The sequence below is a fragment of the Pavona decussata genome, unplaced genomic scaffold (assembly GCF_977016875.1).
Source record: "Pavona decussata unplaced genomic scaffold, jaPavDecu1.1 SCAFFOLD_2, whole genome shotgun sequence".
NCBI classification, from domain to species: Eukaryota; Metazoa; Cnidaria; class Anthozoa; order Scleractinia; family Agariciidae; genus Pavona; species Pavona decussata.
The window spans coordinates 92,832-115,000 of NW_028145426.1; the positions used below are offsets into that span (position 1 = coordinate 92,832).

Here is a 22,169-nt window from a genome sequence, read left to right on the forward strand (position 1 = left end):
ATGTACCTGGCTATAATTATTATTTTGCAACAATTTGTGGCTAGAGTTATACATGGAAATTGTCAAAGACACCTGCAAGGTTAAGAAAGAGCAGCAGTGTGCTTCATGTGAAAATGGTTGGCTGGCTCCATAATGGGCAGAATTCCATGCCCTTTCCTGGATAAAGAGAAGTTAAGGTACAAATTAAAATGTCTTTGAATCTCCGGCTACTTCTTTAGATGGAACAGCATGACCAGTACTGTTGATGACTTTATGCCTAATTCCTTCAATGAAGGAAAGCTGAACAGAGCGACAGAAATTGCAGACTTTTCTTCTACTATAGTTTGTGGTTTTTGTGGTTTCTGAGGAGCTAGTGAAAATATACCTATAGTGAATTCAAAACATCTCCATTTTTCCAAAGATTTGCAAAGTCAAGCAACCATTGAGAAACGATGAAACAGAGAATGAGGATAACAATTAGGAAGAGTTACTACTATCTGGAGGGTTAAAATCTCTTTTTTTTTTTAAACTTAACACTCTCTTGAAAAAACAGTCCCTTCCATACAAGAAAAAAATTGAAAAATGAAAAGGATTGTGCTAATAACCAGTCATCTACAAGAAGCAAAGGGGACAGACATTAGCGACAATGAAAGTCCCAGGCCAGCGTCTTTTACAAGCTAACAAACCCACATCTGATGATCATGATAAAAAAGGTGGAGAGCTGACGACACTGTTGTTGTGGGCGAAACATGGTGCAGTGAAACTGAGGGGATGCTGAGTGAGAATGATGATAGTGAGTGTGAATACCATTGCCGGCAAATAAAAAGTGCAGCACTAGAAGTGGACACACTGCAGTCAATAATTATTGGTAAATCGCTTAACCCTAAATAGTATAGAAAAGTACTTAGAATATTGTTAGTTGTTAACTGGAAGGGGTATTTTGCAGAATGCTGAACGCCGAATGTTGCATTTTACGCCACCTATAACAGTTTAGCAGTAAGGTTACCGTATACCTTTAGGGGTCTTTCACGTCGAAGCAATGTAGCATGTCCGGTTTAAACTGTAGATGTAAACCCCTATATCAAATTAAAGCTTATAGAGCTGGCTTAATCAAACTATATCAAGAATTTTGAAATTAAATGAATTGTCGAATTTTTTACCACCTCTAAATGTGAGCATCCGAATCACCTTTTAAACGGCTACAAGTCAAGTGAATTTTGTTTTTCGCTAATTTAATTTGCTCCTCAGTTTCCAGTACACCCAAAGCGCAAAAAAAACATGTCTGCGTTCTGTGATATTAAATTGCAGTGAAAAGTTACAGAACATTTTCGAAATACCATTAAAGAAATGTGAAGTGTTCGTATAAAAATCACTTGGAGAAAAAATATTTCAAAAGAAAAAATTGGCGACATGTCTTTGTTCCTTATATGTTAAACTAGCTACGTACTGTCCAAAATTGAAGGTAAACAAACAAATTCCATTTGAGTTTTAGCAAGTGCCCCCTTCAAGTGAAAAAATTGATTCAAGAAAACAGCGCTAAAAATTCGACAATTCATTTTATTTCAAAATTCTTGGTATAGTTTAATAAGCCGGCTCTATATAAGCTAATTTGATGTGGGGGTTAGGTATCCACAGTTTAAACCGGACGCTCTACATCGCTTGGACGCAAGACACCTATTAAGCAACAAACAAAGTTATGAAGGTCTAAGCACATTTCTTTTCTGTTTAGGGCTAACACTGATTATACAGACAGTTAGCTTTAATTTGTTGTTATGGCAGCCATTGCATTAAAGGACTTCTATAGATTCAACATTTGGTGTTCTGCAAAATACCCCTGCCGCTTGAAAATTAAACCTTAATTCTACTCGGCCTCATGCAAATAAAAATACTATCGGCTATACAATAAGGTACATTAAGGTGTACATGTAGTAAGTAAGGTATCCTCTTGAAACCCGAGAACCCATTTCAGCAGAACTGACATTCTTAAAGCTACATGGATGTGAGTGGGGGGTACAAAAAAATATCAAAATATTATGTACACTGTACAGGAAAATATTCAGGACGGGATTGGCTATTTATCGAGTTTTGATAGTTTTCTTCACGCTCAAAGTATTATTTTGTTGTTATCATTCTTTTTAGTATTAAAGATGATTGAGGCGAACTGTCACTGTCTTAGGCAAATTTTGTTGATCAACCATAAACCTCAGAGAAAAAGGCTACACTAACCATGAAACAGACTTAAAATATACATGTAACCTGGAGTAATAAATGAAAAAAAAAAACCGGGATAATTCACAACAATCAGAACAGAGATAAACTAAAAGACGATCTTCAAAAATTTGCACAAACAAGCAACAAATTTTGCGTACGCTTGATGTTATGATGAAAATGAGGTCACACTAATGACTAATTTTACATTCGCTTTTAACGTTCTTTGAAAAGAAAGGCATATCCTATCCTTTAAAGTATTTGTGTTTGTTCTCTGTGAAGATTGTCAGAAATAAATGCAAAAATTAGAAATATATGCGAGAAAAACTTGTCAGTAGTTTATGCTGGCTATATAACGATAAAAAAGTGTTACGAGACGTTTGTTTCACTGACTATTTTACCAGTGAGAATCAAATTTTCTTACATGAAGCAAAAAGGAATGAGATTAGAAAATAAAACTCCAGGGGAAATAACGAACATGGACCGAAAAATGAGCTCAAGAGACTTTTCTGAAGTTAGCAGTACCTTAAGTTAAACATGTTGCAGTGTGAACACTGCCAAAAAATAACTTGCAAAAGTCGACAGCAAAGTTTTGTCAACAAAATCACATATAACACTTAAGCTTAAATATACTCGCCTCTTTGGAAATAACCAGTCCTTTTATTCCATTGCTGTTTTTTTCGTTCGTTTTACAACGTTAAATGAGCAAAAAGTTTCACTCCAAGAGGAAAAATCCAACGTTTCTTCGAGGATCAGATCCGCTGTTTATAATGTGCCGCCTCTAGAACAGTCCTTTTTCGCCGCCATTCGCCTTGCTCTTTTTCCCGCTGTTGGAAAGCAAAATTGGACCAGATTAGCAAATAAAACGCCAAGGGATCGAAATAATGAACATGAACCGAAAAAAAAAAGAGCTAAAAGGAAAACTCTGAAGTTAGCAGTATTAACTGCGTGTCAACACAGCAAGAAATCAATTTATTGCAAAACAGCCGCAAATGAGCAAAGTTTTGTCTACAAAATCCCATGAATATACATGTACTTGCCTCTTCTGAGAATAGCCAGTCCTTTTATTCCATTGCTGATTTTTTCGTTCGTTTCACAGCGTTAAGTGAGCGAAACGTTTCACTTCAAGAATGAAGAGGAAAAATCCAACTTCTCGTCGCGCCGGATCGGAGTAAAATGATTCACTTCACGATCGGCGACGCTAAAAGCAGGAACGGTGGAACGGCGGAATGGTGGAAAATCACTACAAATCCTAAAGCATAGAACGGCGGAAATCACCCCAAATAAACTGTAACCTTGACCCTAACCCTTACCCGTTCCGTGTTCTTGGATTTGGAGTGATTTTCTGCCTTTCCACCGTTCCGGTTTTTAGGGTTGCCCCTTCAAGACTCACGGCGCCTGCTGTTTATGATCAATGCCCCCTTCATGTAAATTCCTGCCGCGCGTAGTCTTACTCTTTCTCCCGCTGTTGAAAGGTAAAATTTGGAGGAGATCGGATGAGATTAAAAAATAAAACTCCAAGGGAAATTTTAAACATGGACCGAAAAAAAAATGAGTTCAAAAGACTGCTCTTAAGTTAGCAATATTAAGCTCAAGTTTAAATTACACGGCGTGTCAACACTGCAAGAAAACAAGATCTTGCACGATACGGATAGCAATCCAGCAAAGTTTTGTCAACAAGATCACATGAATATACTCGCCTCTTCTGAGAATAATCAGTCTTTTTATTCCATTGTTGATTTTTGTCGTTTGTTTTACAACGTCAAGTGGACGAAACGTTTCACTTCTAGAGGAAAAGTCCAACGTTTCGTAGCGCCGGATCGGAGTAAAATGGTTTCACTTCAAGATTCTGATGACGTGCCTTTCCTCCACCGCTATACGTCTTGCTGTTTCTCCCGCTGTCGGACACATAAATTGACTTTGTATTTTGTCGTCTTTAAAATTATGTTTTGCTTTTCTTTTTTCTAAAACGCAGTTGGCGATGCAACTTCCCGCCGAAAAACAAGAAAAACGCGGGTTACCACACATGTTGACTGTGGCATTTCACAATGGCTTACATAGAGGGGCGGAAGGACGTACGGACGGACGTACGCCGGACGGACAGTGACGTCATAACCAAACCAAAATTTCTCGCGTTCACGGGTTACCAAATTCTCTTAGCTATGGGGCTCCGCTGCGCGCGCCTGCGGCGCGCGCGAGAGCTCCGCTATCATATGGACAAAAATATGTAAAACCATCGAATAAGAGATTTATTGTTCCACTACGAAAAGATTTTCAATTGTTATTTGGGTTTCTCTTTTGTGGTAAGAGCGTGGAAATACAGCTAGCATTATCTGTCAATCAAGCTGTTTATCAGTATATGGCGCATGCGAATGACGTAAACACAGAAAGCCAGTGAAATGTCGTTGCCCGTTATGGCTCTGTTGTAAACCGGTCAAACCAAGGCACTACAATGTATTATGGTCTTGTATTTTGCGCGTTCTCTTGACCTAATATTTTGAAAGGACATAATAGTGGAATAATAAAATGCCAGAACTTTCTGTTGCTTGTGATGCCATTCATGCATCTTGAACTCACGAAAGTTTTCAAAGTCTTCTAAACCAATCAAAATGTGAGTTTTACTCTAGTCATTGTATGACATCAGTTATATCTGAGCCCCCTAGCTATGCTCAAAGTCCTTGTAAAAACCTGCCTTTAGGGACTGTCCGGTTGTTTGACTACAGGAGCAAATATATTTAATTTACTGGTATTTGGTTTGATCAATCGAGTTCATAAGGTAAATAGGGAAACGTAAAAAGATACAAGCGTTGCCACTTCGAGCGTTAGCCTTCACATTCTTTAGGGTGAATGCTATTATAGGGGCCTGCAAATCAGGGTACGAGTGCGACTTTCAAATTTCAAATTATAATATAGTCACATCCCCAGAACTCAGTCTCCTTCCCGTTGTTTGGCAGCAGATAAGGAGACCTTAGAAACAAGATTGGTTTGACAAGTGGTTATCTAAACCACGCTAACTAGATTAGAAAAGTCGTACTCCTTCCCTAACAAATTATGATGACTGTAAATGTTCTTTCAGACTAACCCAAAAAATTAAAACTCGTACGAAGATTAAGTCTTATCGGCAAGTTAAAATGGACTTCATTTTAATTAAAACTTTACTCTATCCGCGAAAATTGATAACTGCGCAAACCAGGGCAGACTTCGCTGTGCATTAGAATTAAACCTAAACAGCTAGATAAGGCAAATATTTTAGTAACGAAGGAATTTAATTGTATTCAGCGGCATAACAACGTAAGATCGATCACCAAAAGACTGTCGAGTTATTTCTGATATTTTACATCCGTCTAGTCAGTACGGTATCGCTGTAGAAAAACCAAACACAGAATACCCGTGTTTACAATGAAAACAAGATCAGTTGTCGTGAAAACCAACGCGCTCATGGCTGCGGATTTGGAGCTCAGCAGCTGCAAAAAATTTTACAATCCAACATCACGTGCTATCTCTTACCTTTTAATGCGGTCCTCGTAAGTCAATTGTGATGGATACTTTATCTATAGATGCTGGGGGATTGCCACCATGTTGAAGGATCCCCATCTACCATTTTCGAGTCCTTATGCGAAAAGGTCGTATTTGAGGCAGGTAGACAGTGTCCTACGTCTCAGTGGTTTATGACGTTCCACAACGCTATAATACTCTTCCGCAGGAGAGCCACAAGTTGCATTTGCTCTAACAGATTTATACAAAGCCACATTTGCGGCCTGAGTTAACAAGACAACATGGCTAGCTGCAAATAACAGCCAAATCAAATCAGTTGACCATTTCGCCATCTTTAAGTTTGGCGTTTGATCTGTGGAAACGCTTGGCCGCTGCTAAGGAAGTGACATTTGATCGTTTGTATAAACAGTCATAACTTATGCAAATACGCACATTTGAACACAAAGTTACGGTCTCCTCATACATTAGTAATTTACAACGTTTTACCTGGTTGGAACAATTGATCGCTACAACCAACTCGTTTCTCGAAAAAAATTGACGGCGGCTGGAAGAAAGCGGTGAAGCTGGCGCGCGGATTTCCTCCGCTTGGTTCAGTCGAATTTTTTTAAAAAAATTTACAACAAAAAAAAATGACAACAAAGAAAGTCTTAGTAGCCAGCCCAGGCCAAGTTCGTGTGACATCGTCAATCATTCGAATAATGCCAGAACATCCGTATGCAGAAAACGGAATGGGTGAATTCATTGAGGTGAACGGAAAAAAAAATTCGTAACGGAAGTAGTCAAAACTACTTTAATCGAGTAAGACCCACCAAACCATAAAAGACCAATAAAATAGATGGTGGTCTCTACCCGGGTCTCTACGCACCCACGCATCCTACACCCCTCCCCCCTTCCTTAACGTCAAAATATGGTGTATTTTCCATAGCCACAATCCCACCCTCAAGTTAAATATGACAATAACATTCAATTCTCTCTTTTATTGTTTATCTAGCAATACTGATTCTTGTCAGCTGAATATTTCTGTGTCAGCTGTGTAAAGAGTGGCAATCCTGCGCGACTCCCTCGCGCGTCGCGCGTGTTCAGTTTAGCTTATTTAAATTAACGCCAGGTATGTCCTTCACCGCTTAAGTGGTTTTGTTTGTTTGTTTTTTGTTTTGGTTTTTCGTTTTAGCCTTGTGCTACTCCCATGTATTTGTAGTCGGTTTAGAGGATTTGATAGAGCCTTGTATTTAACCATCGTATGTTTAACATCAAGCGGATCGTTAGAGTTGCCACAAGTCGACTTTTTTTGCGAATAAATAAACAATAGCCTCCATTTGGCGCGAAAATATGCTCAGATATTTGTCCGCCGATATTATCTGTTCCGAGAAGCGAACAGTTTTCCGAGAGCGAAGCTCGAGGAAGACTGTGAGCTTCGAGGAGCAGATAATGTCCGAGGACAAATATCTGAGCATATTTTTAAAGTCAAATGGAGGCTATTGTGGTTATTATCCTTCAAATATTTTTCGTAACATGTAGCAACGAGCTTGAGTATTTGAACATTTCGTTTAAGAACAGTTTACCGTCAAAAACGTTTAGAGCGTATGTTGTTTTCTGATACTGCTTTATCGACCAGCAGGTTAATCTCTCCTCCTGTGACAAAAGCAAACTGTTCCCCCATCTTGACACTAATTTTAATTGCAAAATTGAGGCGCCTTAAAGATTTTGAAATTGGGGAAAATCACTTGGGGAATATCATCGGATATTCCCCAGTTTTAGCTGGGGTATATTCGGTCACGTGAGGCGTTTAGACCAATCGCCCACGAGCGGAAATATTTGATGGATTATAAGTCACGATAGTGAGCGACGAACATCGCGAGAACGAGGGAACCAAAATCAACATAACACAAAGAGTAAAGAGGGGAAATAATATTGGAAAGGGCTTTTAGAAAGTCTAACGGATCATTTCTGACTGACGAGTTCTGTTTCTCCTATTTTTAAATCCCTTCATTGTGGATATGACTTCTTTTTCTGTGTGTTAAAAACCCTTTTTGCCGGGTGGGGCTCGAATTCGAACCCACAAGAGACGATTTTAAAAAATGTCCCCTCCCTAGACGGGCGAAGACTGCTCTAATGAAGCAGCAAACGCTTTTACATTGTTCAGCGGTTCCCACATGATTCAACCAATTCAAAGTTAGTGTAGATGGTACAAGTAGTGGATTAAATGCCCTTTCTTATATGTTTTATGAGGAAAGGTGGTAAAAGTTTTGAGAAAAAGAAGTGAAAAGTGGCAAATTTAGTTCCTCATTTGCATATTTGCACGAATTATGCAAATTACGGTCGTTGCCATGGTCACATGAATAAAGTATTTGTTGTTGTTGTTTACGTGACTATTGTATTTGCCATTTCCCCACCATGTACAATACACCCCTACTTATTCTAAGAGAACTCTCCAAAGAAAGGGCAATTTCAACATTGTTATATTGTTATGATTTTTGCTCCAAAAAATCCTCAGCAGAAAAGGTTAACGAGGGTGCTTTTAATGTCCAATAAGGACATTTCAGCTGGGTTTGGTTCGGCTTGTTTAAGTGCATGATAGTTTTAACTTCCTTTCTTGCTGAGATTTGTGCAATTATAGGACAGGAATCATTGGTTGGACCGTGCAAATTACCTTATTTCTGTAGTTGTTGTGATGCCGGGAGTAGCACAGTCCTTAAAAACAAATTTAGCTCTGAAAGACAAACTCGGCGTGTAAGCTAAAACACGCGTGAGGGAGTCCCACAGGCTTGTCACTCTGTACAATACCGTTGATTTGTTAGTATACCAGTTTCAACTTTAAATTTGAAACACAAATCTTATTTATTTCTTTTATTTATTTAAACAAATATTTATAGAGGAAGTATCCAGTTCAACATAGGCTGGTTTAATGAAGTACTGTATCGTGACTTAGTGTTAATAATAAAAAATTTACATTACACCCTACATTACAATTATTCAGTTTATATTAGAAATGGCAACCATAGATTGGTTTTACAGAGTTGGCGAGGGCAGTTTTAAATCAAGGGGGTTGGAAATACATCAGTCGATCCAACTTCCCCCCCCCCCCCCCCCCCACACTTGTTAAGTTCATTAACTTATGACCGCGGAAACATTACAGTTTTTCTTTATTGATTAAATGATTCCGTCTACTTTTTCCTTAACTTACAGCAATCAAAGAATATTACAAGACATATATCACATATAACTGGACCTGTACTACTGGTACTATAGTACTAAAAGGCATCACGTTGCCTTTGCCCACAACTATACTTTGTCCCTATCAATCGTATTATGTTTTACGTAAATGGAAAAAGTATAGCTCCTTTTAACCTAGAATAAAGGTAAATCACATTTGTATAACCGACTTGCATGCATAGCAATGTGATCAGATGATCATGGCATAGTTTTCTAAGATATCTGAACTACGAAAATTCTACATACAGCTTCCAAATTGGGTATCTAAATTATTTAATCTCAATTACTAATACGAGCCATGCAAGGTATATGTTGTGGTTCAATTTTATCCTTGGTTTGAATTTTATCTTCCTATCATTCTTGGGTATGGTAATGTATAATAATGAGTTTGAAACGATGGAAAATAAAATTTAAACCAAGGATAAAATTGAACCACAACATATATTTACCATTTGTCAAACAACGACATGTAATGGTATTTACACACCGCACATATCACATGGTCCCATGGCGGTTTACAATTCTTCTGTGTGGTGAGATCGGATGTCAGCGCTTTCAGTCTATATTTCGCGCGACAGAAGAAATCAGAGATAGACGGATAGACCACCTCGCCGTGGACTACGTGAAACAAGTGTTGTCAGACGGGAGCTACAGTTTATCGTCCTTATCCGAGAAGACTAGAAAATCTAACCGTTTGCAGATGTCATTGCAAAGGCAACACTTTTTCCTCAGTTATTTAAAGACCCTGAGTTTTGGTCCGACCAGGGTTTGAACCCTCGACCTACCGCACGGTAGTCCGATGCTCCCCCACCTGAACTAACCGGTCGGCGGGGACCCTTAAATACAGCTTAAAATTAGGTACCTAAATTGTAACAGATTTTGTTTTCAAGGAATAACGCCATATCAGGGGTGGCTCGCTCAACATTTTTCACACAGCCACAAATCGGGTTGCTACATACAGCTTACAAATTAGTTACCTAAATTTTATCTTAACAGGTTTTGATTTCAAGGAATAACGCCATATAAGGGGTGGGGCGCTTAACACTTTTCACACAGCCACAATTAGGGCTCCTACATACAGTTTAAAAATTAGTTGCTTAAAAAGGTTTTGTTTTCAAGGAATAATGCAATAACAGGTGTGGGTGTCAGAAAGCCACACACGAGGGCTCCTACGTACAGATTGTTGGTTTCATAGCCAAACATTCAACTCTTCTTCTTCTTGCGCTGGAACAAAAGCTCAGTCTGATTGATGAAACCACGTGTCAGCATAAGCTTGCCTAAAACCAAATCTAATATGACGAGTTGCATTGAATAGTTGGCCAATAAAGGCAAACCAGAAATTTATACTCTATAAAAGAAATTTATACTATAGCAGATCAAACAATGACGAAAACAGCGAAATGAACCTATCAAAATTTGAAGCAAATACCGTGGACACAACTCGCAAACTGGCGTCAAGCGCGGGAACTAGAAAAGCCAATCGTGAGCAGTTCACAATTGGCTTAGTTTTGCTTCTTATTGGTTGAGAAAGTGGTGCGAGATTTGCTGACCAATCACAAAACGTCGTAAAGCAAAACCAAAGCTAACACGAAATTACCATCGACACTCAACTTATTACCATTCTAAGTAGCTCTTCTACTATTATTGAGGTATATATAATTTATAAATTATGTTATTGTTTTTAGTATTACTACTATTGACTGCTTAAAGCAAAACCAAAACTAACACGAAACCGACACTCAACTAAATACTATTCTAAGTAGCTCTTCCACTATTATTGAGGTATATATAATTAATAAATTATTGTTATTCAATTGTTATTACAATAACTGCTGTTGACTGCTCAAAGCAAAACCAAAGCTAACACGAAATTACCATCGACACTCTACTAAATACCATTCTTAGTAGCTCTAATACTTTTATTAAGGTAATTGATAGATTATTATTCTATTGTTATTAGTATAACTACTGTTGATTGCTTAAAGCAAAACGTCCAAAACCGAAACTAACACGAAATTACTTTCGACACTCAACCGACTACTATTCTAAGTAGCTCTAATACTATTATTGAGGTATATATAATTGAAAGATTATTATTTTGTTGTTGTTAGTATTACTACTATTGACTGCTTAATGCAAAACCAAAGCTAACACGAAACTACCATTGACACTCAACTAAATACTATTCTAAGTAGATAAGTATTCTATTGTTATTAGTATAACTACTATTGACTGCTTATTAAACATTGAGCACGGCTTTACGAGTATTTTTATCAATTATCTTCTGCTTACCCAACCAGTTTAAACTCAATAAAACTTATTGCTATTAATGGTTTCTATCAGCAATGTTAAAACAATTACAGCTTTGTTTCCAGCTCTGTTTCCTGTTCAACAGTCTTGCTGGTGCTTTCAGCTGCGCTACTGTAGCATGGCTCACGTTCATCGAGTTGATTAAAATCGTAATAAGGAGCGTCCACCGTCATCATCCTTTCTAATGTAGATATCAGTTGTGCAAACGTGGGACGCTCGTCTGGATTGTCGTCCCAACAGTCCATCATTAACTGGTATCTGTTGATAAAATAAATCGCATATTTCGGTCACAGGTAGAAAATTCGGTAGAGTGATAGACTATTGTTCGATATTGTGGAAACACAATACTGTGACGGCTAGTGCAATTTGCCACTGACTGGAGCCGTCAAATTTCGACGAGTGTTGCCATTAGATTTATAAATAAATATACATATAGACAAATCGTTTTCTATTCCCTTTGAAAAATACACCTGAGAAATTTACCATGTCTTTTCACGATTTAATAAATACTCTGCACCTTCCAAAGCTCACTTTTTTTAAAATTTTCTTATAACCTTGCGATACCTAACTCGAGTGTAGCACTTCTTTACTGTCAAGCAAAATATTTAACAATCATTCCACGAGCGCGCGTTGGATATGAGATGATAGATAGCGAACGAGGCGGGAAGCGTCGAGTTGGCTACGATCATCTCATATCCAACAAGCGCGAGTGGAATAATTGTTTTATTTAAAATAATCAAGAAATATTGTAAGTTATGGCTGGTTTCGCTTAGCAAGAACAACCAGAAGACCATTTTAATGGTCGCTATTCTCGGGCATAGTATAATGGTTCATATGCCATGGCCTCTAAGCCAATCAAATCTCTGGAATTGCATTATACAATTATCCAGTTTTTAATAATTTTGAATAGATTGTATATAATGTTGGCAGGCCAAACACGGCTCCTATTGGTCGAGATTTTGTTTCTTTGACCTTCACAGTTTAGCTCTCACGAGTATGTCTTTCACTGACTTTCCCTTTCTATATAAGATCATTGGAGGGTTTTTAAATTTTTTTTTCCCAGTTATGGCTTATTTTCTTTAAGATGCCATTTGCTCATTATGATGGTTTTAAGATCAGGCACAGACGGGCGATACTCTGTCACGAATGCTAGCATTGGCTTGTGCGATTTCGGCTAACAAATAACAAATGGAAGAGTAGGCTAGGGTTAAAACAAGAAGAACGTTACGCCCAACAGAAAAACTGTGATTATCAATGGCCAAATAACATAGAAAACCCCTTGAGTAGAATCCCCCATATTTTATTTCACCACCAATATTCGGCTGTTTTAACGATCGGGCGACCAGATTGAGTGAACAGCCTTTGTTTCCTTCAGGAACGGATCACCAATACCCGGCTGTACTAACGATCAACTGACCGGATTGAGTGAACATCCCTTGTTTTCTTCACCAACGGACCACCAATACGCGGCTGTACTCATAAACAGTACAATTATTTGTTGAACAAAAAAGCAGTGAACATATTCATTAGGTTGTTTTACGAGCTGGGTACACTGCATTTTTTTCTCTTTCGGTGACATGTCCAGAGAATCACAGATCCTTCCTGGAGTCTCATTTGGGGACATTACGTATTCAACTTTACACTTTGCAAGATTTTTGGTATATTCATCTATACAGAAGATTGGAGATTCAGCGGTAAATTACTTACATCTCATTATTACACGTCTTGGGCTTCTCCATGCGATATCCTCCCTTCAGAACATGGCACATCAATCCGTTGCGAATTCCTGGATATGGGATGCCACCTGAAATGTTAGATTGAAGAGAAATTGTGAGACTTCAAAGAAGAAATCTTAAAACAATGGCAGCGTAATTGTCGTATTTGCACGATTTAATTGCATGACTGATGAGCAGAGTTTCGATTTTAAATTTACGGGGCAATGAGAATAAGGAAAGATTCAATATTTGTAAACCTAGAGATTAAACAGCGTAAAGACACAAAAAAGGATCTTACCCATAGTAGCCAGTTCCCACAGAACCACTCCAAAAGACCATCTAAAACGAAGTATTAAGAAACTAATTAATTAATTGTTTTGTCTCTAGTTTGCTTACAACCATGCAGTGTACTAGTTGTTTTGTAACTAGGGTGATTAAGTATTTCTCGCCTGGGACTAGCAGCTAACAGTAAGCTATGGATTAGAGGGTTAACTTTGAAAGAAACTACGCTGTTGCGTCAGTGGGAGGTAGAAACAAATGTTTGGTTAATCAACAAAGTTGAAAACAAAAGGCAAATCTGCCACCGTAAAGGAATGCGAGTGCTGACGTTTTGTTTCTTTTTTTTTTCCACAGAAACACGATTAGGGTAGGAATAAAATTGCAGGCAGATTTATCTTATTAGCTTTAACTAATTCGCGAATTTAGGTGATTTTAGAGTTCCTGACACTATTCACCTATAGAAGGATTGACAGTGGCGACTTTAGTCACCCGGGAGTCAGTACGGGCGCTCGAATTCGAAGGTCACTGACGGCAGTCATAAGTTGAATCTTTCTGTTTTGACGCAATCTGACGCTCGGCCATTACATTGCTACTGACGGCTCTGAACAATACAATAAGAGAATTTCAGTCCTTGGAAAGAGGCGGCATCGTCTGTGCTTAACTACCTAACGCTGATAAGAAAAGTGTTTTATAGGTGTGCTTTGATTGGCTACTCAAATTTCGGATGGGAGTATTTATAATAATAATAATAATAATAATAATAATAATAATGATAATGATAATGATAATGATAATGATAATGATAATGATAATGATAATGATAATGATAATGATAATGATAATGATAATGATAATGATAATGATAATGATAATGATAATGATAATGATAATGATAATGATGATGATGATAATACTTTATTCATATAGTGCGATTTCCAGGGATGTCCAATCGCGCTTTGCAATTACAGCAAAAAAATTTCATTACACCGTACAATACTGAATAAAAAAAAAAGAAAATTACATTTACATTTTTAGGTCTAATATTTCTAATGTACAAAATGTCTAAATGTGGTTTTTAATTCTATAGAAAAACTTTCCTAAAAAGATGAGTCTTTACTTTTTTCTTAAAAACATTCAAGTCGTCACAAGATCTTATTTCAAGTGGCAGGAAATACCACAGTTGGGGTGAGGCTACTGAAAAGGACCTTGATTTAGAGTTGATATTCCACGTTAGCAATGCGGTTACTACTAAAAGATCTTAAATTACATGGAGGAATATACTACATATTTGCCATCTTTTAACCTCTTCTTAGCACTCTCCTTGATTTTAAGCTTTTCTCGCCTTGATTCCAGAAACAAAAAGACTAGTTGGGGCTGTTTAACCACTGCTTTAGTATATAAAAATACAGTTGCGAGCTTGGTGAATATTCAGTGGTGGATATTTACTTCGACGTTTCGTGAGGTAAAAAGTCCACAATTATCCACCTTCACTTGGATTGATCATTGTAAGATATTCTGAGATTGCAGATCAATCAGATTGCTGAAAATTCCAAGGTGGTCATGTCACTAAATAATTTTAAAAATGCGATAGGTGATAAGTTCGAGTGATGCATTAAAAAAGAAACAAACAATTTTAACATTACTCTTAGGAGTATCTGCTACTCTTTGGCGCATTAGGCAACACAATAATTGTCAAATCCTTTGATTTACACCACATATTCACTCGCTCCTTGTCTTTTTCTGGATGTGGCCGTCCACTCAGTCACTCAGCTGTTAATTTAGTAGTCTAGCTTTCGCTCGTGCTTTCGGTTTTTCGTTCGTTTCGTTCTTTCCTTTGTGAATTTGATTCACCGTTTGATCGTCAACCCGTTAATTCGGCTGTCTTCTCGCTCTCCTAGTCGTTGGTTCATTCGTTTTCCGCTTTCGTGTTCATTTGGGCATTTTGTTTATTCGGCTTGCTGGGCAAATCAACGGCGTGTAAGATGATTATAACCACGATAGCCATAGTTCAACCGAATAAAATTAAAGGCTCTATCATAAAATTAGGAACAAATATCTTGATGTTTTTAATACTACGCATGTTAGAGAGAAATATAAGTAAGTATATACTAATATGCTTTAGATAATAGTCACGTGTGATATGGTTTTACAAACTTACACATCACTCTTAGCGGAGTATATGCCGTTCTCCAGCGCCTCAGGTGCAGTCCATTTGATGGGCAGTTTCCTCGTGTGCTGCACCTCATAGATCTCCCCATCACTCATGTGGCGTAGCAAACCGAAATCAGAAATCTTCATCTTTCTGTCTTCACCAACAAGGACATTACGGGCTGCTAAATCACGATGAACAAATCCTCTGCTGGCCAAGTAATCCTATCGGAACGAAAATAGGAATGAATTTTAATATGGTGAATAACATATGCTTTGGACAAAGCAGCCTTCAAAACGAAGATCTCATAACAAATTTAGGCCTCGGTTCACACGCTTCACCTCCAGATGCAGTGCACAGTGATACAGTCACTCGTAGTTATACATTCACTGAGACATCATGGATATCAGAAAGCAAACTGTTCTACAGCTTAAGATTTTAACAAAGTTAATGCTTTTGGCAAAGCAAATTGATTTCGACTCCATACTGCTTCCAACTCCTAATTAACAAGGTGCATTAGGTCTCAGTACGGCATGGAGCACGATGTGCGGCAACCAAATAGAAAAATCATTTTACTCCTGGGACGCCCGTGTTAAACTAATAAGTCCTTTTATGACGGAATTTTTTAAGCTTGGCAAGGGAAATTGATTTGGGAAGCAGGATTGTTACCATTTCAATGAGAGTTTGTGCCTTGTCAACAATCTGTAATTTTGAAAGACCTACTCTATGGCGTGAGTTACAAATGCCATGGACACAAAGCCATTTTGATAGCTCTAAAATGCAAAAAAATTCTAAAATTGATTGCTGAGGTTACGAAAAAAAAAAAAAAAGAAAAGAAAAAAAGCAGTGATCTAAAATTAGGGTTACATAGCCAGGAGAAATGAGACTGGGAGATTTTGTACGACTGGTAAAAAGTGATGGTAAAATGTCCTTTAGTGTGAACAATGTAAAAGCTAACTACGAAGCTATGCCTGACATAAATCACCATTTTTGGTAGTTTACGGCAGAAATACAAACGACAAGAAACAGGAAGTAAGTCATGTCATACATAGACTATTTTTTCCGTCCTCTTCTATCATCCACATTGTACGAAAGCTAACAGGTACCATATCGGAGAAGAAGGAATAAAGAGTTCTTAGTAGGTTCCTTCTTCTTACACTTTAAGATATCTTCTGATTGCAATCTTTGGAGCTGTTCACTTACCATTCCCTGAGATATTTGCCACGCAAAACAGAGAATATCCTTTGGGGAAATGCTATCATCGTCATCATCGCCAGGTGGTTCATCCTCTTGCTGGATGGTGATCTTCACATCTGTACTTCCTTCGTTGGCGATGGATGTCAAACCTTTCTCCACGGCCTCATCTTCTTTTTGGTTTGGTGGAGTTGGAAGCGGTTTTCGTTTCGGAACACGGCCAAATTCGACCAGAGGTAAATCCAAAGTTGATTTAACCTCTTTCTTCCGTTTTTGGTGGGATCCAATTTGCTGAGTCTTGTCGCTTGGCGATATCTCTTTTTCTTCCAAAACGCTGGAAGGTTGACATTCAGCTGTGAATGCAAGGCTGCCTGGGGTTACGTCATTCTCTTCATCGACCTTTGCATTTTTATCTTCCCCTTCTTCTTCCTCCGTGGTGTCTTCTTTTCTTTCCTCATCTGTCGCATTTTCTCCTAGGGCATCTTCCGTGGTTAGGATTTCAGAAGATATTTTGAAGTTTCCATCATCACCATTGCTATCACCTTCCTCACGTGAACAAAGTGCCAGCTCTTCAAAGATGTTAACGTCAACAGGGTGTTTCATCTTAAGTTGTCGAATTAAAAGAAACGTTATTTAACGATTATTGAGGAGATGGTGGTAGTGAGAGAAAAATATACCAACAGAACTGAAAACGCCGGATCCCATTTTATTCGGGGCCAGAATAAAGTGTTATTAATGTACACTTATTAATCTACAAGCTATTATACAACAACGAGAAAGTATGAATAACCGTGCACAAAAACATTATTTTGAGAGTGGCTCCCCCATTCATGTTTTTATTCATTCATACACTCCAGGTATTCCAGGCACAACAACCTTTAAGCAACAGCTATCCTGTAGTTTCGTCCTAAGAAAATCATCCGGACAAGCAGAAGTATCAAGATTATTTGAATCTTACCTTGTGCCTTTTGTTTCTAAGCCACTGGAGGAGATCCCCGTGTGACACATACTCCAGTATTAACATGATTGGCTCTGATCTCTCCCAGTAGCCGAGCATGCTTAGAACATTCCGATGAAAACCAATTTCTTTCATGACGTCAATCTCCCGAAGAAATTCCTTTTTTCCTTCTAAGTTGGCTCTTTCTGAAGCAAAAAAAAAAAAAGTCAGCAAGGCCACTAGGATGGACCAAGAGGTTTTCAAGTAATTCATCGCGACAAACAATTAGAAGGTGACTTTAACATTAAACATATATATCCCATTTGATCGGCATAAAATTAAGGTGGCTGTGACAATGCTTACGCCTGCTCTCAGTTTCAGTTGCTGAGGTGAGTCAGCACTTGCATAAGTGTGAAGAAATCAAACATGGCCGATGGTTTATTTCTTATGGGTGTGTTGTATTTAAATCTATTTGTTAAATCATTCTGCAAGGGAAACTGAGCTTTCACAACCACAGCTTTATTTGCGTGTTGGTCATCTTTCCTTGGGTGCGAAAACAGCTTTTTTTTTTTTAAACTACTTTGATTTGCGCACCTTTCTGTAAGCGTCCGAGATTTGGGATCGAAAGTGGACAATCAAAACAGAGGCAACTGTTTTCCAAGACGTCCGCAACTTCAAGTTGTGTCAAGTTTACTTATAGATGTATGTTCTAAATACTTTAATGTGATTATTTATTTTGCCAACAACTTCAAAATCCTTTGTCTTCAAAACGTGTTGTGACTGGTTAACATTTTCAATTGTAATGCGGATCAAATAGTTGTACTGTAAAGAAATAATGATGTAAATGGCTGATATAAAACTGTAAAAATAAAGTGATAGTAAACGATACAGGGGTACTGTAAAACTGTGATTAGCCACCTGAAATGGTCATAGATAGATTGGGTGTTTCACTTAATAATTTGCGACATTCAAAGGAATCAAGCAATTTTGTTTCTGGATAAAACCTTGACAAACAAGGAATCTGTTTTTCGAGTTGCTTACAACTGGCTCAATTGAGTCCCCTTAGATTTTGAGGTGACGTAGTTAAAAAAATAAATAAATAAAATAGAGAAACCAATGCTTTTGAAGTATAAAAAACCCACATTTCTAAACTCCCCGTGATACGTCAGAAATTTTCTTACCAAGTAGAACTTTTATGGCAACCAGACGTCCTTCACTGGTGTCCACTCTCAGCTCCCTGGGCTTTAAAAATACTTCACGTTTGGGTAATTCCTTCAGTACTCCTTTATGAACTTTACCGTACGCACCTCGACCCAGCTCCTCCATGAAGGTTACTCGCTCGGGCGGGACTTCCCGTAACAAATATGGAATGATGTCGGACTTGGATCTTAGGAGATATAACGTGATTAAATTAAATCTCCGTTAACTACCATGAAGAATTGGAACGAAAGAAAACGTAAAGCTTACTGATGGTACGTGTTTATTTCTTTCATTTATCCGAGATGCCACGAGCACCATCTTTCAGAAAATGTAAGGTTGAATGGATTGATAAACTCAGTTTCCGCCCTTTACCAAAAGCATCACAATTATATGTAAGTGAAATTTCACATGGCTTTGAATTACAGTGTGTAAACAACTGACCTGCTGAATTGTTCATCATACTGGTAAAATAAGACAAACACGACAGAATTCGAGCCATAAAAATGTTTGAATAGTGAGTGCGGTCCCCTGCTCACTTGTATTATTAAATAATCGAGAAAGTGCTTTCATACCTTACAGGAGTTATGTGCTTTTCCCCTTTTTGTCTTCTGTAGCAAATTATTGCCACAGCTATCGTGGCAATTAGAGCAATGGTAACTGCCACGATTATGTAGACCACTTTTGCAGTCTGTAGTTGTTGTTTTTGGCCGTCTGTAGTTGCATCTATCGTAGGAGTAGGATCCTTTTTAACTTGTAAAAAAAATTATTTTCATCTAAGTTATTTTTATGCTTATTATAATTGTAATTATTTAACTCTATTCGTCTGGTTTTGTTTTAGTTCCTGAGGCTTGCAAGCGAGGGGGTGGAGGAAGCATGAAGGAATAGAAGGGATAAAGAGGCCCACTCAGTTTGTAACTTAAAAACCATTAAGACTTGAAAATAAAACCAGGAGGGTTTATAGTGCGTCTAAAACTATTTTCAATGGTGACTGCAAAATAAGACAAGGACGTTATTCTCTTCAGTCGCCATCTTGGCATTTTCGGCTTCTCTAAATCCCCATAAAATCGTTCAAAATGAGCCTAAAATAGTCAACATCAATCAGAAATTCCAAAATTTTAATATGTAATTAAAAATAACGACAATACACTGTATTTCTTCACAAAAAAGTAAAGAAAATCCAAATCTCGAAAAAAAAAGGTCGCCAAAATCTTGTTACCATGGAAACTTAAAGTCACGCGAACAATTACATATCATAACAAACTGTTGTCAACAAAGGCAATTCACTTTTTGTGCGGTGTTGAATGTTGAAGACCCAAGCTCAGCACAAGCTTCCTTCCCAATCTACCCACACCCGTACCTTCTTCGCTTTGCATGCCTGTTTGGAGATCATATCTACCAGAGTACACTGAGACATAAATTGTTTGGCACAGAGAGAGGCTTTATTACTCACATAATCGTCCCTAGAAGGAGACGGAGGAGAAGAAAAACAAACAATAAAATCCTCTCTGCCCGCCGAACTCAGCCGTTGGAGTAAGAGGTGTATAATGTTAACGTGTTTTCTACTATGAACTGTAAAAGTAAGGGATAGTTGGTATTGAATGTGACCCTTAACATAAACGTTTTCATAGCAACATGTAATATGGTATCATATTTTTAGTTTCATATTTCCTGTAGTTAGTTTGCAGCTCATAGACATACTAATGCAAATTGTGATAAAAGTTTAACGGGAAAATTTCCGTTAGCTGCGTGGCACTTGTACTTATAAAAAGGGAAAGGTAAAATATAGTTCTCGAAGACGAGTGTTCAGTGCCAATATGTAGAAGTTATTCCAGACGTTTCGGGATTAGCCCTTCATCAGTGGAAAAAGATTTACGTGCCTTTTTAATGCAAATTGTGTATTTTTTCCTACTAACGACAGCACATATTTTTAGATTAAGTAAGAGCTTGAGCCAAACATAATATACTGCCATACCTGACTTGGTTTTCACTCGCCAGGAAGTTGACCATCCACTCGTGGATCCAGCAGTCACTGCTATTTCATACTCTTTATCGCAGTCAAGTGGAATGGTATGGTAGGTACTCGTAACATTGTGAATTACAATCCAGCCAGGATCACTATCATTCATGAATGTCTTGATTTCCCTGTAGCGTATTGTGTACGTAACGGAGCATGCGCTGCTGGTTGGGAGTCTCCACTTAACACTTACATTGCAGCCATCTATTTCCTTTTCTTTGTTGGTAATTATAGGAGGCACCAGTGGTTTCCCTTTAATCAGTGAAATAAAATATAAATTACAGCAGATCCAAAGGTCAACCTTAAAACCTTTATGCACTCAGCACTATTATAGTTTCACTTTAAATAATCAAATTTCTTTATACTGTTAGAAATATATCTGTTATTTAGTAATATAATTTTGACCATTTAAATAGAGCACACCCTTCATAATGAAAATGATGATAAGCATGACTGCAAACAAAACATCTGTTCATCGGTCGTTCATCTGGTTTCTTAAGGTAAGTTCAGTCAGTTTTTGTTTATGACGCGGGATGCCCTGAGGGCAGACCGTGATTAAAAATGGGCTCACTATCTTTTTTTTTTTTTCGTCGTAGCTTCAAATCTGCACATTAATGTATGTCCTTCGTAGGGATATGTTGTTCTGATTATCTTCAACAAACACGGCCCAATCAAAATCTATTATCGGTGTGTATATCATGGGCGAGAGGACCCCCCTCATCTCTACCTGTGTGACGTCAAATCATCATTTGATTTATTCATTACACCTGGATTAAATTCTGCTCTCCCCTAGAGGGGAAGGTTTTTGTCGATTACTGTGGCGGCCAAATTGTTAACATGTCGTTTTCAAAATGAAAATTAACCCTTTTGAAGCGGTAAATCGAAGGAATAACTTTAAGAAGAAATCAACGGTTAAAACGGTGGAAAATGGACAGCTCGCGGCAAAGAAATTTAGTATCGACTGCCCAGATTGTGTTTTGCAAATTAGGCGGAGAGGAAAGGTCAAGCTTAAGCTTAAAACATTACCTGCACTGCAGGCTTTGTCAAACTGATGTCTAAAAGTTACTGGAAATCCACTTTATAAAAAAATTAAAGGTTTGATTGTCTGTCTTTAATTTTTGTCCTCAACGATATTATTGTCTTCTGTCTTCTGAGTCAGATATGTAACGTGCCCCGGGTCATGACGTTTTCCGAAAGCATTTTCCGGTATGATCTCGAATGTAATGCAATAGATAAACAGTCGAACCTCTTTACTACGGACATCAAGGGGACAGGGATAAGTGTTCACATTATAGAGGTGTCCGTTTTAGAAAGGTAGGCTTATATGGCTTTCTGTCTCTCACGGACCAAGCGATCTGTCCGTAATAAGAGAGAGGTGTCCGTATTAAAGAGGTGCCCGTAAGGGGAGGTTCCACTGTATAGGAAATATAAATGCCCGTGAATAGCGTGTGAGTCAGATATGTATCTGCCCCTGTT

The 22,169-nt window shown here is 38.0% G+C and overlaps 2 protein-coding genes across 3 annotated transcripts in view; both read right to left on the minus strand.

The window, feature by feature from the left end:
• The window catches only part of LOC146489833 (uncharacterized), a 204,203-nt gene that overhangs the window by 79,893 nt on the left and 102,141 nt on the right, over positions 1–22,169 (minus strand). The gene's annotated exons all lie outside the window — the stretch shown is intronic.
• LOC146489839 (uncharacterized) overlaps positions 8,975–22,169 on the minus strand; it is a 34,186-nt gene continuing 20,991 nt past the window's right edge. Inside the window, exons 4-12 of one of the 2 annotated variants that reach the window (XM_085109040.1) lie at positions 20,652–20,945; positions 19,252–19,402; positions 18,661–18,866; positions 17,501–17,685; positions 16,552–17,145; positions 15,358–15,572; positions 13,219–13,259; positions 12,913–13,009; positions 8,975–11,463 (exon numbers count right to left, since the gene is read on the minus strand). In XM_085109040.1, coding sequence (XP_084965166.1) covers positions 11,253–11,463; positions 12,913–13,009; positions 13,219–13,259; positions 15,358–15,572; positions 16,552–17,145; positions 17,501–17,685; positions 18,661–18,866; positions 19,252–19,402; positions 20,652–20,945 — 1,994 coding nt within the window. In that variant the 3' untranslated portion in view covers positions 8,975–11,252. The remainder of the gene's footprint in view (positions 11,464–12,912; positions 13,010–13,218; positions 13,260–15,357; positions 15,573–16,551; positions 17,146–17,500; positions 17,686–18,660; positions 18,867–19,251; positions 19,403–20,651; positions 20,946–22,169) is intronic. The other variant, XM_085109098.1, reaches the window with a different exon arrangement.